The 14,126-nt window shown below is 44.0% G+C and overlaps 1 protein-coding gene across 2 annotated transcripts in view; it reads left to right on the forward strand.

The window, feature by feature from the left end:
* MFAP5 (microfibril associated protein 5) overlaps positions 1-14,126 on the forward strand; it is an 83,539-nt gene that overhangs the window by 25,789 nt on the left and 43,624 nt on the right. Inside the window, exon 1 of one of the 2 annotated variants that reach the window (XM_072424174.1) lies at positions 6,178-6,588. The exons of the other annotated variant lie outside the window; for it this stretch is intronic. Within the exon in view, the coding sequence (XP_072280275.1) occupies positions 6,549-6,588 (40 nt within the window). The 5' untranslated portion in view covers positions 6,178-6,548. Of the gene's footprint in view, positions 1-6,177; positions 6,589-14,126 lie in introns of those variants that run through there. 2 annotated transcript variants of the gene reach the window in all.

A 14,126-nucleotide genomic window follows, 5' to 3' on the forward strand; every position in this document is an offset into this window, starting at 1 on the left:
GGCAGAGCAGGCGGGCAAGCGCCTAACCTCATTAGCAGACAGAAGGTCTGAGACACAATAAAGCCACAGGATGGGGGAGTGCAGATAAAGGGATGGTGACTGAGATCACCAGACACAAATAACCCCTCCCATGGGGTAATTAATCATGATAGGTCACATGGGACAAAGCCCAGTAACACCAGGCAAACAGAATTTGCGGGGGCAGTGGTGCCAATCTCTATATTTTTCTTGTGCTGGTTTTATCAAAAATTTGCTAGACAGTGGTACCTATAGATCTATGGGCCCCATGGGAAATATTTACCCCCCTTCAATGCAGCAAACCTTGCCCCATAAATTTGGGAAGTGGCCCCTTAACCCTTCATGAAAAATTGTGTACAGTGTGCTGGTGACAGTTGAAGGGAGGGGGCGGTGAAGGTGACGGGCAAGGTGGGGCTGATGGGGCAAATATTGATGTTTGGGGGAATGAGCTGGGTCACAGGTAGGTAGACACTGTTAGAAAATGATGTTGGCATTAGGTAGGTAGATACTGCTGGGGAATGAAGGGAACCCTGGGTGAGTATTGGGGTAAAGAGGTCGGTCCCAGGTAGGTAGAAACTGTTGTGGAATGAGCTTGGCCCCAGGTGGGTAGAAACAGTTGAGAAACAGGCTGGGACCCGGATAGGTAGACACATCTAGGTAACAAAGCCAGCTCTAGGTAGGTAGCCACTATTGGGTAGCATGACTGGCCCCAGGTAGGTAGACACTTTTGGGAAATGATGTTGGCATCAGGTAGGTAGATACTGCTGGGGCATGAAGGGAGCCCTAGGTAGGTGGACTCTTGTGGCTTCGGGTAGGTGGAAACCAGAGAGGCACCTAGTAGGTGGATACTGTGGGGGGATTAAGGAAGCTCCTGGAACTTAGACATTGTTGAGGAAATAAGGCAGGGGCCCCAGGTAGGTAGTTACTGCTTGAAACAAGAGGGCTGTAGGCAGGTAGACACTGTTAGAGGACGAGGCAAAGCCTTGGTAGGTGATACTGTTGGGGAATAAGATGAATCCTAAGTAGGTAGACAGTGTTGGGGAGCAAGGTGGGTAGGTAATATAGGAGAATTAGGGGGCCCCTGATAAGTAGACACTATTGGGGGAATTGGACCGGCAGCAGGTAGGTAGAAACTATTGGGAGACAAGACAGGCCCCAGGTAGGTAGGAACTGTTGGGGAATGGGACGGGCCCCAGGTAGGTAATTATTGTTGGGAAACAAGGTGGAATATAGGTAGGTAGATACTGCTGGAAAAGAAGGCTGGCCTCAGGTAGAGCTATTCATTGTTGGGGAAAGAGGTAGTTCCCAGGTAGGTAGATACTGTTTGGGAATGAGCTCGGCCCCAGGTGGGTGGAAACAGTTGAGAAACAAGCTGGGACCCGGAAAGGTAGACACATCTAGGTAACAAAACCAGCTCTAGGTAGGTAGCCACTATTGGGTAGCATGGCTGGCCCCAGGTAGGTAGACACTCCTTGGAAAGGAGAGGGGCCCAGGCAGGTGGAGACAGATTGGTATGGGATTAACACGGCAGCGGGTGAATAGAATATATTTTCCCAGCAGCAAGGGGTCACAAGAATGACAACCTACCCTCTGAGGGGGTCTAAGATTGGCCACAAAGGGTATAAATCAACTGTGTCCACCAAATAATATTGCAAACTCAGATATCACCTTGTAAAAATAGCAGTGACATCATCACTCTGCCGTACATAGCCTGGGCAGTGAGCAGAGTGGTGGGAGGGGCCTATCAGCTCCACCCACTACATTCTGCCTGTGGAAAACTATAGGAGGGGCTGAGACAAGACCAGTCACCCTGCACGAGGAGAGACAGCAGGAGTGAGCAGTCTTTATTACAGGAAGCTGCAGCTGGATTACTGCACAGATCTGGAAGAAATACACAAGGTTAACCATGACCATAGGTGTTCCAGAACAACAAATCCCAGCATGGCGTTGTGTGGGACTACATGGCTGGCCTGAACTACAACTCCATAGCCAAGAGACAATCTGTTCCAGAACAAAGGATTTTTTCACCTCTATATGTGTCCTGTGGTATCTGGCACCAAGATGTTAGTAGAAGATCCTTCAAGTCCCTCTGCCTCCACTGGCTTCCCTTATCGCCATTTCTTCCTCAGGTAAAAGACACACCTGGCCATCTACAAGATGTAAAAGAGAATGTGATTCACCGGACAAGGCCACCTTCTTGACCAGTTCCGATGCTCATGTACTCATAGTAGGCAAGGACAGCATGAGTACTCCAACTGGTCGGTGGCCAAGCAACCCCATATATAGCAAGCTGCGTTGGTTTCCCCCCACCATCAGAGAACGTTGGTCCTCCATGAAATTGTCACCGGTTCACCAGTTGTCTGTGCTTGGAGCACTTTCGTAAGGTCCTAACCATTGCATGCCAAGAAGACCTGTCATTTTGGAGATGCTCTGATCCCCTCTTCAGCACATCGGAATCACTCCGATCCCTTACACCTTCAAGAATGGGCTGCCCACTTGCTGCTTAATATATCCCACCTTATGCCAATATAACCAGATCATCAATGTTATCAATTCACCTGTCAGTGGTTTCAGTGTTTCAGTGGAAGACCATACCTGCCTAATGCACCAACACGTCTACCTGTAATCTCCAAATGTGACAAAACAAAAACTGGAAGAGATATGCCAGCCTGTAACATTTTCCATTGGATAGCCTCTTCTACCAATCTACCTGCCTGGTCTTGTCCATTAGGTGCTGCTGGTGACCTTCCTCAAGGACCGATGACCCCTCGTTGTGGTTAAATGAGACCAATTAGACAGCTTTAACGGGTCACTGCACATCCCCGCTCAAGCCGATGAGACGTGTCAATGTTCCATTAAAGAGAAGAGACCCATTGTTTTTTTGCATCACAATATTGTGCGCAGTGGAGCTTTGTTGGGGTGCAATTTACAATAACATGCACATTTTGGTGAAACCAATGGAAGGAGCAAGGGAAGAAACCACGGCATGTGGTGGTGAAAATGGCATTCCATACTCTTAGAAGTGTTGAGTGCTGAAGTGAGTGATTGGGGCTGTAGTGATGGAACCGAATGTCCATGAAGCAATTTTTAGATGGACTGCATTGTCCTGTTGAGCTGCAGCCCCCAAAATTGGGACATATCTGCCCCTGGTCAACCTCATGTAGGGTCACTCAAGCTTTTTGCATACTTAGATTTCAGTCCCGTTTTGGATGCGTTTATTGTTTGATTGGAACGCGTTTGGCTTCAACCATTACCCTAGGAACTCCAAAATTAGAATGGCCTTAATATTGGCTCTGGGTCTTAGCCTGATATCAGTGGATATGTTTATCTATTGGCTTCTTGTAAAAAAAGAGCCCAGGGTGTTTTTTAATCTTTGTATCTTTTCCATTTTGACACAATGACAGGATAATATCCAGCCTGTTGTGAGTCCTTGACCTGACATGTCTGAGAAGATCACCAAGACTTTTTATTGACTTGAAGGCCAAGTTGTTCTCCTTGGATATATGATATGACTAGTGGAGAACAAAAATGGGTTACAGATTCTTATGATGACTTTGGGTCACTTTTTGATGCTGTTACCCTGACCATGTCCGTCTTGTGGCAGCACCTGCAGAAATCTGCCTACGTGGTCATCAGGTATGGTGGATCTACAGGAGAAGACAATTTAGGACAATTGTCCCATAAAGACTTGCACCCAGAAAAATGTAGCTTCATCCAATTAGATGTGGTTAAACACGAATACAGCAAATGTCTGCAACACAACACAAAGCAGGTCAGACATCTTCTGAAGGTCATCCACCCTACTCCGTCAGAAGGAAATTTTGGATATTTGTGCGTTTGAATGGAAGGAGCTACACCCATCTACCTCAGCCTGAAACTTGTTTTCCCGAGAGCAGCCGGCTAATCCCAAGTGACACATTGAGGGTGTAATGACTGCTTGGTCATTATCCTTTGTCTGGTCGTGTCAGCACAGGTCCCTATAGCCTGCTCCCTGAAAGCCCAGTGGCTCCTTCCCAATATACCACCGGCTCCTGGAGCTCCAGGCAAAGATGTTTGATCAAGATGTTCCCAGATATCCTAATGCTGCTGAACGTTTCCTTTCTATGTTGTGGTGGGGTGTTTAAAGTCCAAACAAGGGGAGCAGCCTATGGTGACAACATTGCTTCTCTATAGATAGGGTTCAGTGGGTGTTCCCACTCTAAGACAGGAAGTGTGTGGCTGGCAGGCTCACAATGTGAAAAAAAGAGGGAAAAAGCCTGGAAAAGGAAACAAATGGAGCCACCATATCCAATGTCTGGAAAACAAAAATGATACAAGCTTGTCAATTGCTATCATCTATTTGCCCCAGCTGTCCTCATTCATTATTACCCTGCACATGTACAGACCGATCTCTTTCCAACTGTTATGGTGCAGTTTATTGGTTCCTGGCCCGGCCCTGATGGCCCACAACAGCCGGACCCTAATTGTGCTTTTCACAAAGGAAATTGCCTTTAATAACTGCAAATGACTCAAAAGAACAAAGTGCTGGAACAGGAAAAACTTGAACTTTGGACATCTGCATGAGCTCTTTATTCCTCGGTGTCCAAAAACAAATAATTTTTATTGCCCGCAATTGAAATTCTTCCATGTGTAGCTTTAGGTATTTTTGGATTATGGAGGTCTGTGAATGCCCCCAGGACCTGCAGAGGCAGGACAATGATATGAAGAAAAGTCAGTACTGGGATATCTGTCCAGCAGCAAAAATGCTGCATCTTGCATGGTGTGGGATTAGCTCCTCACTGTCAAGGATGAGGTTGGGGGTAGATCCCAACATGAGGTCAACTCAAACTTCAGCCTCTCGCATTTCCATAAAATAAAGTGGTCATCCATTTGCCACCCCCAGTTTACCTAAATAATGAGCTCACCACCAATGTTTACTGTGCCAACCACAAGCAGAACGAGGCAGATTCTCCCATCCCTGCTCTTTGCTATGGGCTCCCTGGAGGAGGGGTGTAATGCAAACCCCACCCTATATGCGAATGAATGAGCAAATGCTCCCTCCTCCGAGGGGCTACTGTTCAACCTTCCCAGACCAGACTTATCTTGGGGCCCAGAAAAAATAAACAAATTTTGTAATTCTCTGCCCCATGTACACATTTTATGTTTTATATACATATATATATAAAATATTATATCTTTTTATACATTTCTACAGATCTGGCAGAAATGTCTCTTCTGCTCTGAAATCTCAAACAGTGTAATCAGCCTGGCTTCTCCCCTGCTGGACTGCATAATATAACTTACTATGGAGATGAGTAAGAGCCCAGGTGTTTTGTAGTCCAGCAGAGGTCATTTTAATTTGACTGATAAGAATGGGATTTCTATTTCTAAGTAGGTGTTCAAAGGGTTTCTGGCTGAATAGACATTCTTCTTTTTTTAAAAAAGACGTTACATGCCCTGACTGACACTTTTATTATTAATAACCGTTAAAAAAGCACCAACATATGACATACCGCAGTACAATAACTAGGGGTTACAGATAACAATCCTGTGTAATAGACAAGTACATACAATGACATGGGAGGAAGAGAAGACCCTGCCCAGTAGAGCTTACAATCTAAGAGGTGGAGGGGACCTTATTCTGATCCCAGGGGCAATAAGAAGGCAGGAAGGGGTATACCGAGTCAATGTGCCTCTCCTATTCTCTCTCTGCTTTTTGCATCATTTTCAGACATCAATGACAGGTTTAAAACTGTACCCATAGAAGACATCCACTCCTGATAAATATACATTAGGTGTCTATGTAGGAGGCAGCATGCAGTGTGTTGCAGCACCCCCAGCAGGTGTGTTCCAGGACTGCACAGTAGGAAGTGAGGTGGATTAATAAATTTTATCAATCTGCTCTTTATTATTATTATTATCAATAATAAACAGGATTTATATAGCACCAACATATTACACAGCACTGTACATTAAATAGATGTTGCAAATGACAGACAGATACAGACAGTGATACAGGAGGAGGAGAGGACCCTGCCCCGAAGAGCTTACAATCTAAGAGGAGGGGGAAGTATCACACAATGGGGAAGGGATTATAAAAATTTGCGCTTCCTCCACGTAGCCCACATTTTACAATTTGACCGGTGTGTACCTTTAATTTACAATCACACCTCACCAGGGGGATTAGGAACAAAGAGAGGAGCTGAAGGCTGAGCCAGGATCTGAAGGTGGGAGAGGTACAGCTGACTACATCCCTGATGTCAGCTGGTTCAGCTTCTCCATGAGCTCAGAAGCCACAGGAGATGTCTGACCTCTGCTGTGTGGAATGCGGACAATTCCCAGATGACTCCCCCAGCTGCTCCCCTCCCTGCATGCAGCCGCAGCATTGTTGGACTAAACACAACAGTGTGAATGCGAGCAGCTCTTTTCAACCACACATAAATGAAACAATTGATCTTCATGGGGCCATATTTTATCTACGGCTAGCCAATTCCAAAAAAAAAAACCACTTTGGTAATAACATTTATTTGCATTAGCCCGGAGACAGAAAAATGGCACAAGGTGGTGTATTCTTTATCAAATGGAAAACAGGTGAGGTCTGATTTGATTTGAAACCTTTAAACCCATCTATATGCAATTTTTTTTTTGCTTGAACAGTCCCTCAGCAGTGGTGGCAATGATACCTTGGCTGTAGTAGTCTCTCTACTACTCTTTTTCAGAGCTGACATTTGCAGTAATTCAATTTGGCCACTAGATGTCCTCTGTCTTCCTAATTTTTTTTAACTGAGAATATACTGAAAGTGCAGGGAGTCATGGACCCACCCATGAAGTTCTGCATTCAATGTAATGATGCACAGGGCCAATCCCACAAAAAAGATGCATTTTTACATGATCCCCTGAGATAGGAAGCAAAAAGCAACGTAAGGAAGTTTATTCTTTAAAACGTTTAAACCTATGTCTATGCAATTGTTTTTGGCTTTAATAGTCCCCCAGCAGTGATGGAAAATAAAAACGGAACCCTGGGGGCAGTACTCACCTCTTCAGCGTAGCTGTTGCTTGGCCTAATTCAGTTCCACAACTGAATGTCCTCAGTCTTCGTGGTTTTGTGACCCTGGCTGTAGTACTAACCTCTTCTCCAGAGCTGTTGCTTGCACTAATTCAATTCCACCACTAGATGTCCTCAGTCTTCATAGTTTTATGGTCCTGGCTGCAGTACTCACCTCTTCTATGAAGCTGTGGTTTGCATTATTTCAATTCCACCACTAGATGTCCTGAGTCTTTTTTGGTTGTACGATGTCCAGGAATTGAGGATATACTGTAGGGAGTCTTGGATCTGCACCCAGGGTATCACCATAGCATCTTGCACCTATAGTTTATTGATGCAGAGAGCATGCCAATATATTCAAACATCACTGAGCACCAACTACCCCCCAAAAATATCTAAAAATACAAGGGGGCGCTGAACATCACATAGGGTTTTTCTGTTCCAGGTTGGAATCTCAGAACATAGCCAAAGGCAGACAGGTGTCTAGAATTTTCAGCAATGGCAACCCAAATATTTCCCTTGGTATGTGCTTCAAAAAGCACAGGGACATTTGTATACAGTTACATACCTACTGACACCTACTTACCTCCACCTCTTCACTGTTTGCCTGTTGCAGCATCACTTTACAGAAAATAAAAAGAAAAACACTGACAAAAATTAGGAAAATAATGTTAAATTCTGCAAATGCATTCTTTCTTATATTTATATATTATTTTAATATTATTACCTTTAGCCACACAGCATGTTGGTCGATATTTTACTGTGAATTCACTAACATGACTTGGCTGATGCTTTCAGCTGCTTCCCTCTAGTGGTCACACAGGGAATGTCCAACAACCAAAAAAGCTAATTAGGACTTTTCCTTTCTTTTCTTTACTTTTTATTGAAATGAAAATGTCAGTTCCTGTAGTTATTATTGGGATCTGACTGCACCCTCCTGCACTTTCTCACAGTCATCAAGGACATCTATGTTAGCTATGAACCAACAATCAGTTGACAAACATTTAGAAAGGCTGCCAAAATAAAAAAAAGTGCATGCATCATTTCTGGCAATGTACTGCAACACGTTAGTGAGTTGCTATGCATTATGCTGCATTGCATGTGTATTGGCAAGGCACGTTGGGTACAATTCAGAATTGATGACACTGCATCACACCAATGTATGTAACATTCCTTGATACATTTTTCCTTTACAGTGGGAAAACAAAACGAAAAAAAAGTTTTAGGTTTAAAAAATTATACAGGATCAACAAATAATAAATGTTGTTGCCATATCTTCTATATGGTCTGGATTTAGGGAGACTGTCTCTTTTCGTACCTCCTACCTGTCACTAATTTGGAGAGTCTGCTCCTCTTTATAGGTCCCACAATGCCCCTCATTTTGAAGGACTGTCCCTCTTCGTACCTTCCAATTGTTCCTGATTTGGAAGGACTGTCCTTTGTCAAACCTCCCAACTGTCCCTTATTCGGGGGGACTGTCCCTTAACATACCTCGCAAATGTCCCCAATTTGGAGGGACTGTCTCTCTCTTTATACCTCCAAACAGCCCTTGATTTGCAGGAACTGTTCCTCTTCTTATATCTCACAATTGTTACAGATTTGGAGGCAATATCCTTCCTCATACCTCCCAAATTATCTCTGATTTGGAGGGGCTTTCCTTCTTCGTATCTCCCAATTGTTTCTGATTTGCAGGGACTGTCCCTCCGCATACGTCCCAACTATCTCTGATTTGGAGGGATTGTCCTGCTTCATACCTTCCAGCTGCCCCCTTTTTGCAGGGACTGCGAAAGACTTCATTCCCCCTAACTGTCCCCAAATAAAGTGTTAAAGAAAATCACTTTCTGTGTACTCATTTTTCATGGTCTGCAAACTGGGGCCTCGGTGTGAAAGGGGCCATTACCTATATACATTGAGCTTAAAAGTGTCCCTCTTCCCCATCTCCATTACCGGGGGTCCCCTCTAGTTACAAAAGGTCCACGTTCACCCTCCTGGTGCCTTATTATAGCGTCGGTTCCACCTCATTGCTCCATTTGACATATATATATAAAACTTGTCCCTTTATCTGCTTTTTCTGTGTTTTATTATCTGGTGAATAAATCACAACGCCTCTGAGGAAGAATTGGACAACTACAGATATCTGTAAACCTCCAAACAGCTCATCAATGCCATCCAAATCTGTAGATATTAAAAAAGAGAACCGCAAATGTCTGCATGACGAATACTGCCAATTACCACAAGAAACGCAATGTACTGGCATCTCTGCCTGCTTATTCCACGCGGATCAGCACAGAGCAGAAAAAAGATTATAAGCTCAATACACAGGAAGGCACAGGAGCAAACTGCTTTTATCTGCCAAATTTGTAATGCTGTTTAGCTAGATTTGTGATTGCGGGACCTTGAACCACCCACACTGCACAGTCAGGTCTGTGACTTCACTATTTTCTATTGCAGCTAAAATTTGGTCACCATCTGGCTACCAGATTGGACAATAAAGCATCCGCACACTGATAAGGTCATCACTCTTCTGCTTATGCTAGCTTTTCGATTCATAACATTTTGCAATGCAGTCAATCTTATTTGGCTCACAGAGTGACATGAACGTTAATCACCTTGCTTCTTTATTCTTTCACTGTCCATTCCATGGCATTCTGGGCTCCGAGGATTTAAGTTAATTGATGCTGGCTATGAGACTGAGGACATCTAGTGGCACAGTAAAGTACTGCAGGGGAAACCATTGTATTTTACATGCCTTTAGCAGCTATTATTTTATCTTTAATCGTTTGCTTATTGATATATAAAGGACAACAGTTTCTCTTTTTGCTTTCACAAGCCTGTAGCTTAACTTAACTTGGCTCCTGCGCTCCACAACAGCAGATCTCCCTCCAGTGTAATGGTGTAAATTTAATTGATCAGGGACGAGCTGTAGGCAAAAAAGAGGGAAGGGCCGCAGCTGACACAATGTAGTTGGTCATTTTCCATAAATTCCGAAGCAGTGAGAAGCAATTTGGGAAGCAGCCAGTCACGGGAGAGGAGAGAGAGAAATCACTGAGATGTGGAAAGAGGAGAACTGGCAGCTTGGTAATGCAAACTGGAGAACCAAAAATCTTTAGAGGGTGAATTCTGCCAATTAGTTTCTTTTGGATTTTTTTTTTATTCCCTGGGAAAATAAAACAAAGTATCTGTTTGGTCACAAGGTCCCCACTTTTCTCTCATTCTTCTGTCTCATATAAAGGGTTATTTCACCCAAATCTGACCACCTGACAGCTCCTTCTCGTTCTTGTGGACCCAAACGTACTCCTTGAACTGAGTTCATGGGTTTTTACTCCATGGGAGGTTTCTACTGCTCTTGTACTGGGCTCCCGTGTCTGCCAACCTACTCATTATGAGGCGCACCCAATATTCCTGTGCTTAATTCCATGGCCTAAACACCTGCTATGCCCATTATAGGGATCCCTACCATCCAGTTCCTGGATTTGTACACCTTCTGTGCCTATTATCCCCAAACTTAGTTGCCAGGTTCCCAGGTCTGTACTCCTGCTGTCCCCTGCAGGTTGTGATGGCATGCAACCACATAGAGATTCCCAAAATAGTCATCTCCACCCTTTGTTTGCCAACAGATCTAAGGCTACATAAACACATTCAATAATTGTGATCGTGAAAGATCCTTTCCAACGACAAAAGACTGAACAAGCGTTGTACATATAGTGCCATTCTGCTCTATGGAGAGGGGATGGGGGAGAATGACGGAGCGACACCCCGCTGCATTCTCTCCCCTTAACTTCATTTATGATCTTTCGTTGTTTGTGGATCCAAGGTCTGTACACCTGCTGTGTCCATTATAAGGGGTTCTTACTATCTCTGTGCCGAGATCCTGCACACCTACAGTGCCCATTATAAGGGGTTTCCAGGCCTTTCCCCATCACCCTATGCCTGTCCCTGGCCCATACCTTCCATTCATTGCTTATCAATTCAATCATGGAGGCTCAGCATTCCATGTGGGGGTTACCTAGGGTAGTCTGCTGTTTTCATGGTGGAAAAAAGCCAAACAACAGTGAAATACTACAAAATTGAAACAAAAAAAGCTACGTTTAGACCGAAGTGGACAAAAACTAGTATTAGTGTTGGGCAACTATGGTGGAAATGACTATAGAGGTCATCCAAAACAGCTTTATAAATAGGGCAATGTTTAAGCAGGTCCTGAGGAGGTCCTGTTAGATACTTCACAGCCCAAAATGTGGAGCACAAATAAACATTTAGCAGTTGGTTGTTCTCCTGACATTGCTCCTTTGACTCCATTTGTCTAGGTTTCCTTTAGTTCTCCTGCTTTAGCTCGCTGCTTTACATTTCCTACCCTCAGGTCACACTCCTGTTGGCACATGCTGACATCAGCATTCCTGTCCCCAGGAATTGTTCACTTGGAGGGTCTTGGCCAAGCATTCCACGAGCCTGAGGGCGTCAGCTTTTGTACTTGGTGGTCAAGCTATCTTCTTAATGGTATCTTGCTTCACTCCCAAGTTACTCATTATCTCATGGGTGTGCACTTTATTTAAACCTTAAATGCTGACCTTGTTTTTTCTGAGTTTGCTTAAACTTTGCCCATCCTGAGTCCTACCTGTGTTTGCTGACCTCCAGCTACCTTCTCATACTGTGTTCATCTAGCTGAACATTTAGCCTGACCTTTACCATGGATTAGGCAAATGACTGGTAGTTCACTTTGGTGTATCTAGCTTGCACATCAGGGAAACCATTCTAAAGAGTGCCCATTGAAATCATTAACTTTAGGATACCAATGCCACAAGTGGGTATATGGTCTAGTACTTCCAAATCCTGAATCCTTCGAGAGCATGTCTTCATGCTATTGTTTTCTTAAACCCTGTGTTATGTTTCTGCTCCTTGCTCTAGGTTTACCATTTGGCCATAATTATCCCAGCAATGACCTCTGGCTACCCTCTGGTTCCGTCTTCATCTAGCTGAATATGACCCTTGGCTAGATTTTTACCATGGACACGCCAAAAGACTGGCAGTCCACCTCAGTTTATCCAGCTTGCACACCAGATAGGCAAATCGGAGGAGTGCTCATTGGAAGTGGGAACCGGTAGGTGGGGGGTGAGATATATGGTCTTGTACTTTCAAACCCAGGAACCCAAGAGAGCCTGTTTCCATAATTTTTTTGTCATGTGTTTGCTAGCTATGTATCTGCTTCTTGCTCTAGGTTTACCAGTTGGCCATGGTTATCCCAGCAACAATCTCCAGCTACCCCCTGGTCCTGTTTTCATCTAGCTGAATGTGACCCTTGGCCAGACCATTTCTGTGAAAATGTCAACTGACTGGTATTTCACCCTGGTGTATCTAGGTTGCACACCAGGGAGGCCATTCAAAAGTGTGCTCATTGGCTCTGTAGGAAAGCAATACTACAAGCAGGGATATAGTCAAGTACTTACAGATCCTTGGGAGAGACAATCTCCACTCTTTAATTGTCCTGGGCCCTGGTTGTGTTTGCTAGCTACGTGTCTGCTCCTTGGTCTGGGTTTACCAGTTGGCCAGGAATATCTCAGCAATTAATTCTGGCTTCCCTCTGGTGCCGTCTTTCTTTAGTTGAATGTGACTCTTGATCCTTACCGTGGACATTACAAATGACTGGTCCACCTCGGTATATCTAGTTTGCTCAACAGGAATGCCATTCCAAACAGTACTCCATGAAGGTATCCACTGTAGGAGACCACCACCACAAGTGGAGATATGGTCTAGTACTTCTAAACCCTGGACCTTTTGGAGAGCCTATGTTTTGTTCTGAGCCTATTTTCATTGCGTTTTCTACTATGTTTCTGCCCCTAGATTTGTTTATACGAATTGGCTGTGGTTATCCTAGCAATGACATCCAGTTACCCTCTCGTGTTGTCTTCATCTAGCTAAATATGACCCTTGACTTGACTTTTACTGTGGACACGCCAAATGACTGGTCTACCTCAGTGTATCTAACTTTCACATCTGTGAGACCAATCCAAATAGTGCTCATTGGAAGTACCCACTGTAAGAGACCATCACCACAAGAAGAGATATGGTTTATTACTTCCACACCCTGGGTCCCTTGGAGAGCTAATTTCTACTTTATGGTTGTCCTGAGGCCTTTTGTGTTTTCTAGCTATGCATCTGTTCCTTTCTCTGGGTTTACAAGTTGGCCATATTTTCCCCAGCAATGACATCTAGCTACCCTCTGGTCCTTTCTCCATCTAGCTTAATATCCTTGACTAAACTTTTACCATGACCATGCCCAATGACTGGTCTACCTTGGCATATCTAACTTTCACACCAGGGAGGCCATTCTAAAAAGTGCATCTTGAAAGTATCCACTGTAGGAGACCACCCACACAAAAAGAGTTATGGTCTATGGTGCTGTCTTCATCTAGGTTAATATGACCCTTGGCTAGAGCTTCACCTTAGAAAAACCAATTGACTGGTCCATCTTAGTGTATCTAGCTTGCACACCAGGGAGGACATTCCAAACAGTGCTCCTTGGAAGTAATACCACGAGTGGAGATATAGTCTGATACATCCAGAGCCTGGATCCTTTTGAGAATCTATTGCCATTCTTTAATTGACTGTGATGTTCCTCATCGCAGTTTACACCAGCCATAACCCTCATCTAGGATCCATAAAATTATTCCTCTGGAAAACCACTGCAAAATGCCATCTTTAAAAACAGGCCCCCTAGTTAGGGTTACCTTTTGTTAAGACAAACATCATTTACATCAAAATATTGTTGCATTGTTTATTCAATAAAATAGGTTATCATGATGTTACAAGTCAATTGTCAGTTTCAAGACCACATGAATGCTTGAGACAAATGATATCGCATTGTGTAGTTTGCCAAGTTGGGGAGGGGGTGAAGCTTTTCTAAAAGCGCAGAATGTCAGTATCTTTATCCACCTGTATTCAGCTAAAGTTAGCACAGCATGGGAGAGAAACATGGGTGGAACTTCATGTACCAGATGAGGGAGGAGGTATCATTAAAAAAAAAGACTTTTGCAGAAAATTTGTAATTTGTGTGTTTTCCCCAGTGTTTCTTCAGTTGCACTACAGCTCA

The sequence above is a fragment of the Pyxicephalus adspersus genome, chromosome 10 (genome assembly GCF_032062135.1).
Source record: "Pyxicephalus adspersus chromosome 10, UCB_Pads_2.0, whole genome shotgun sequence".
Classification (NCBI taxonomy): Eukaryota; Metazoa; Chordata; class Amphibia; order Anura; family Pyxicephalidae; genus Pyxicephalus; species Pyxicephalus adspersus.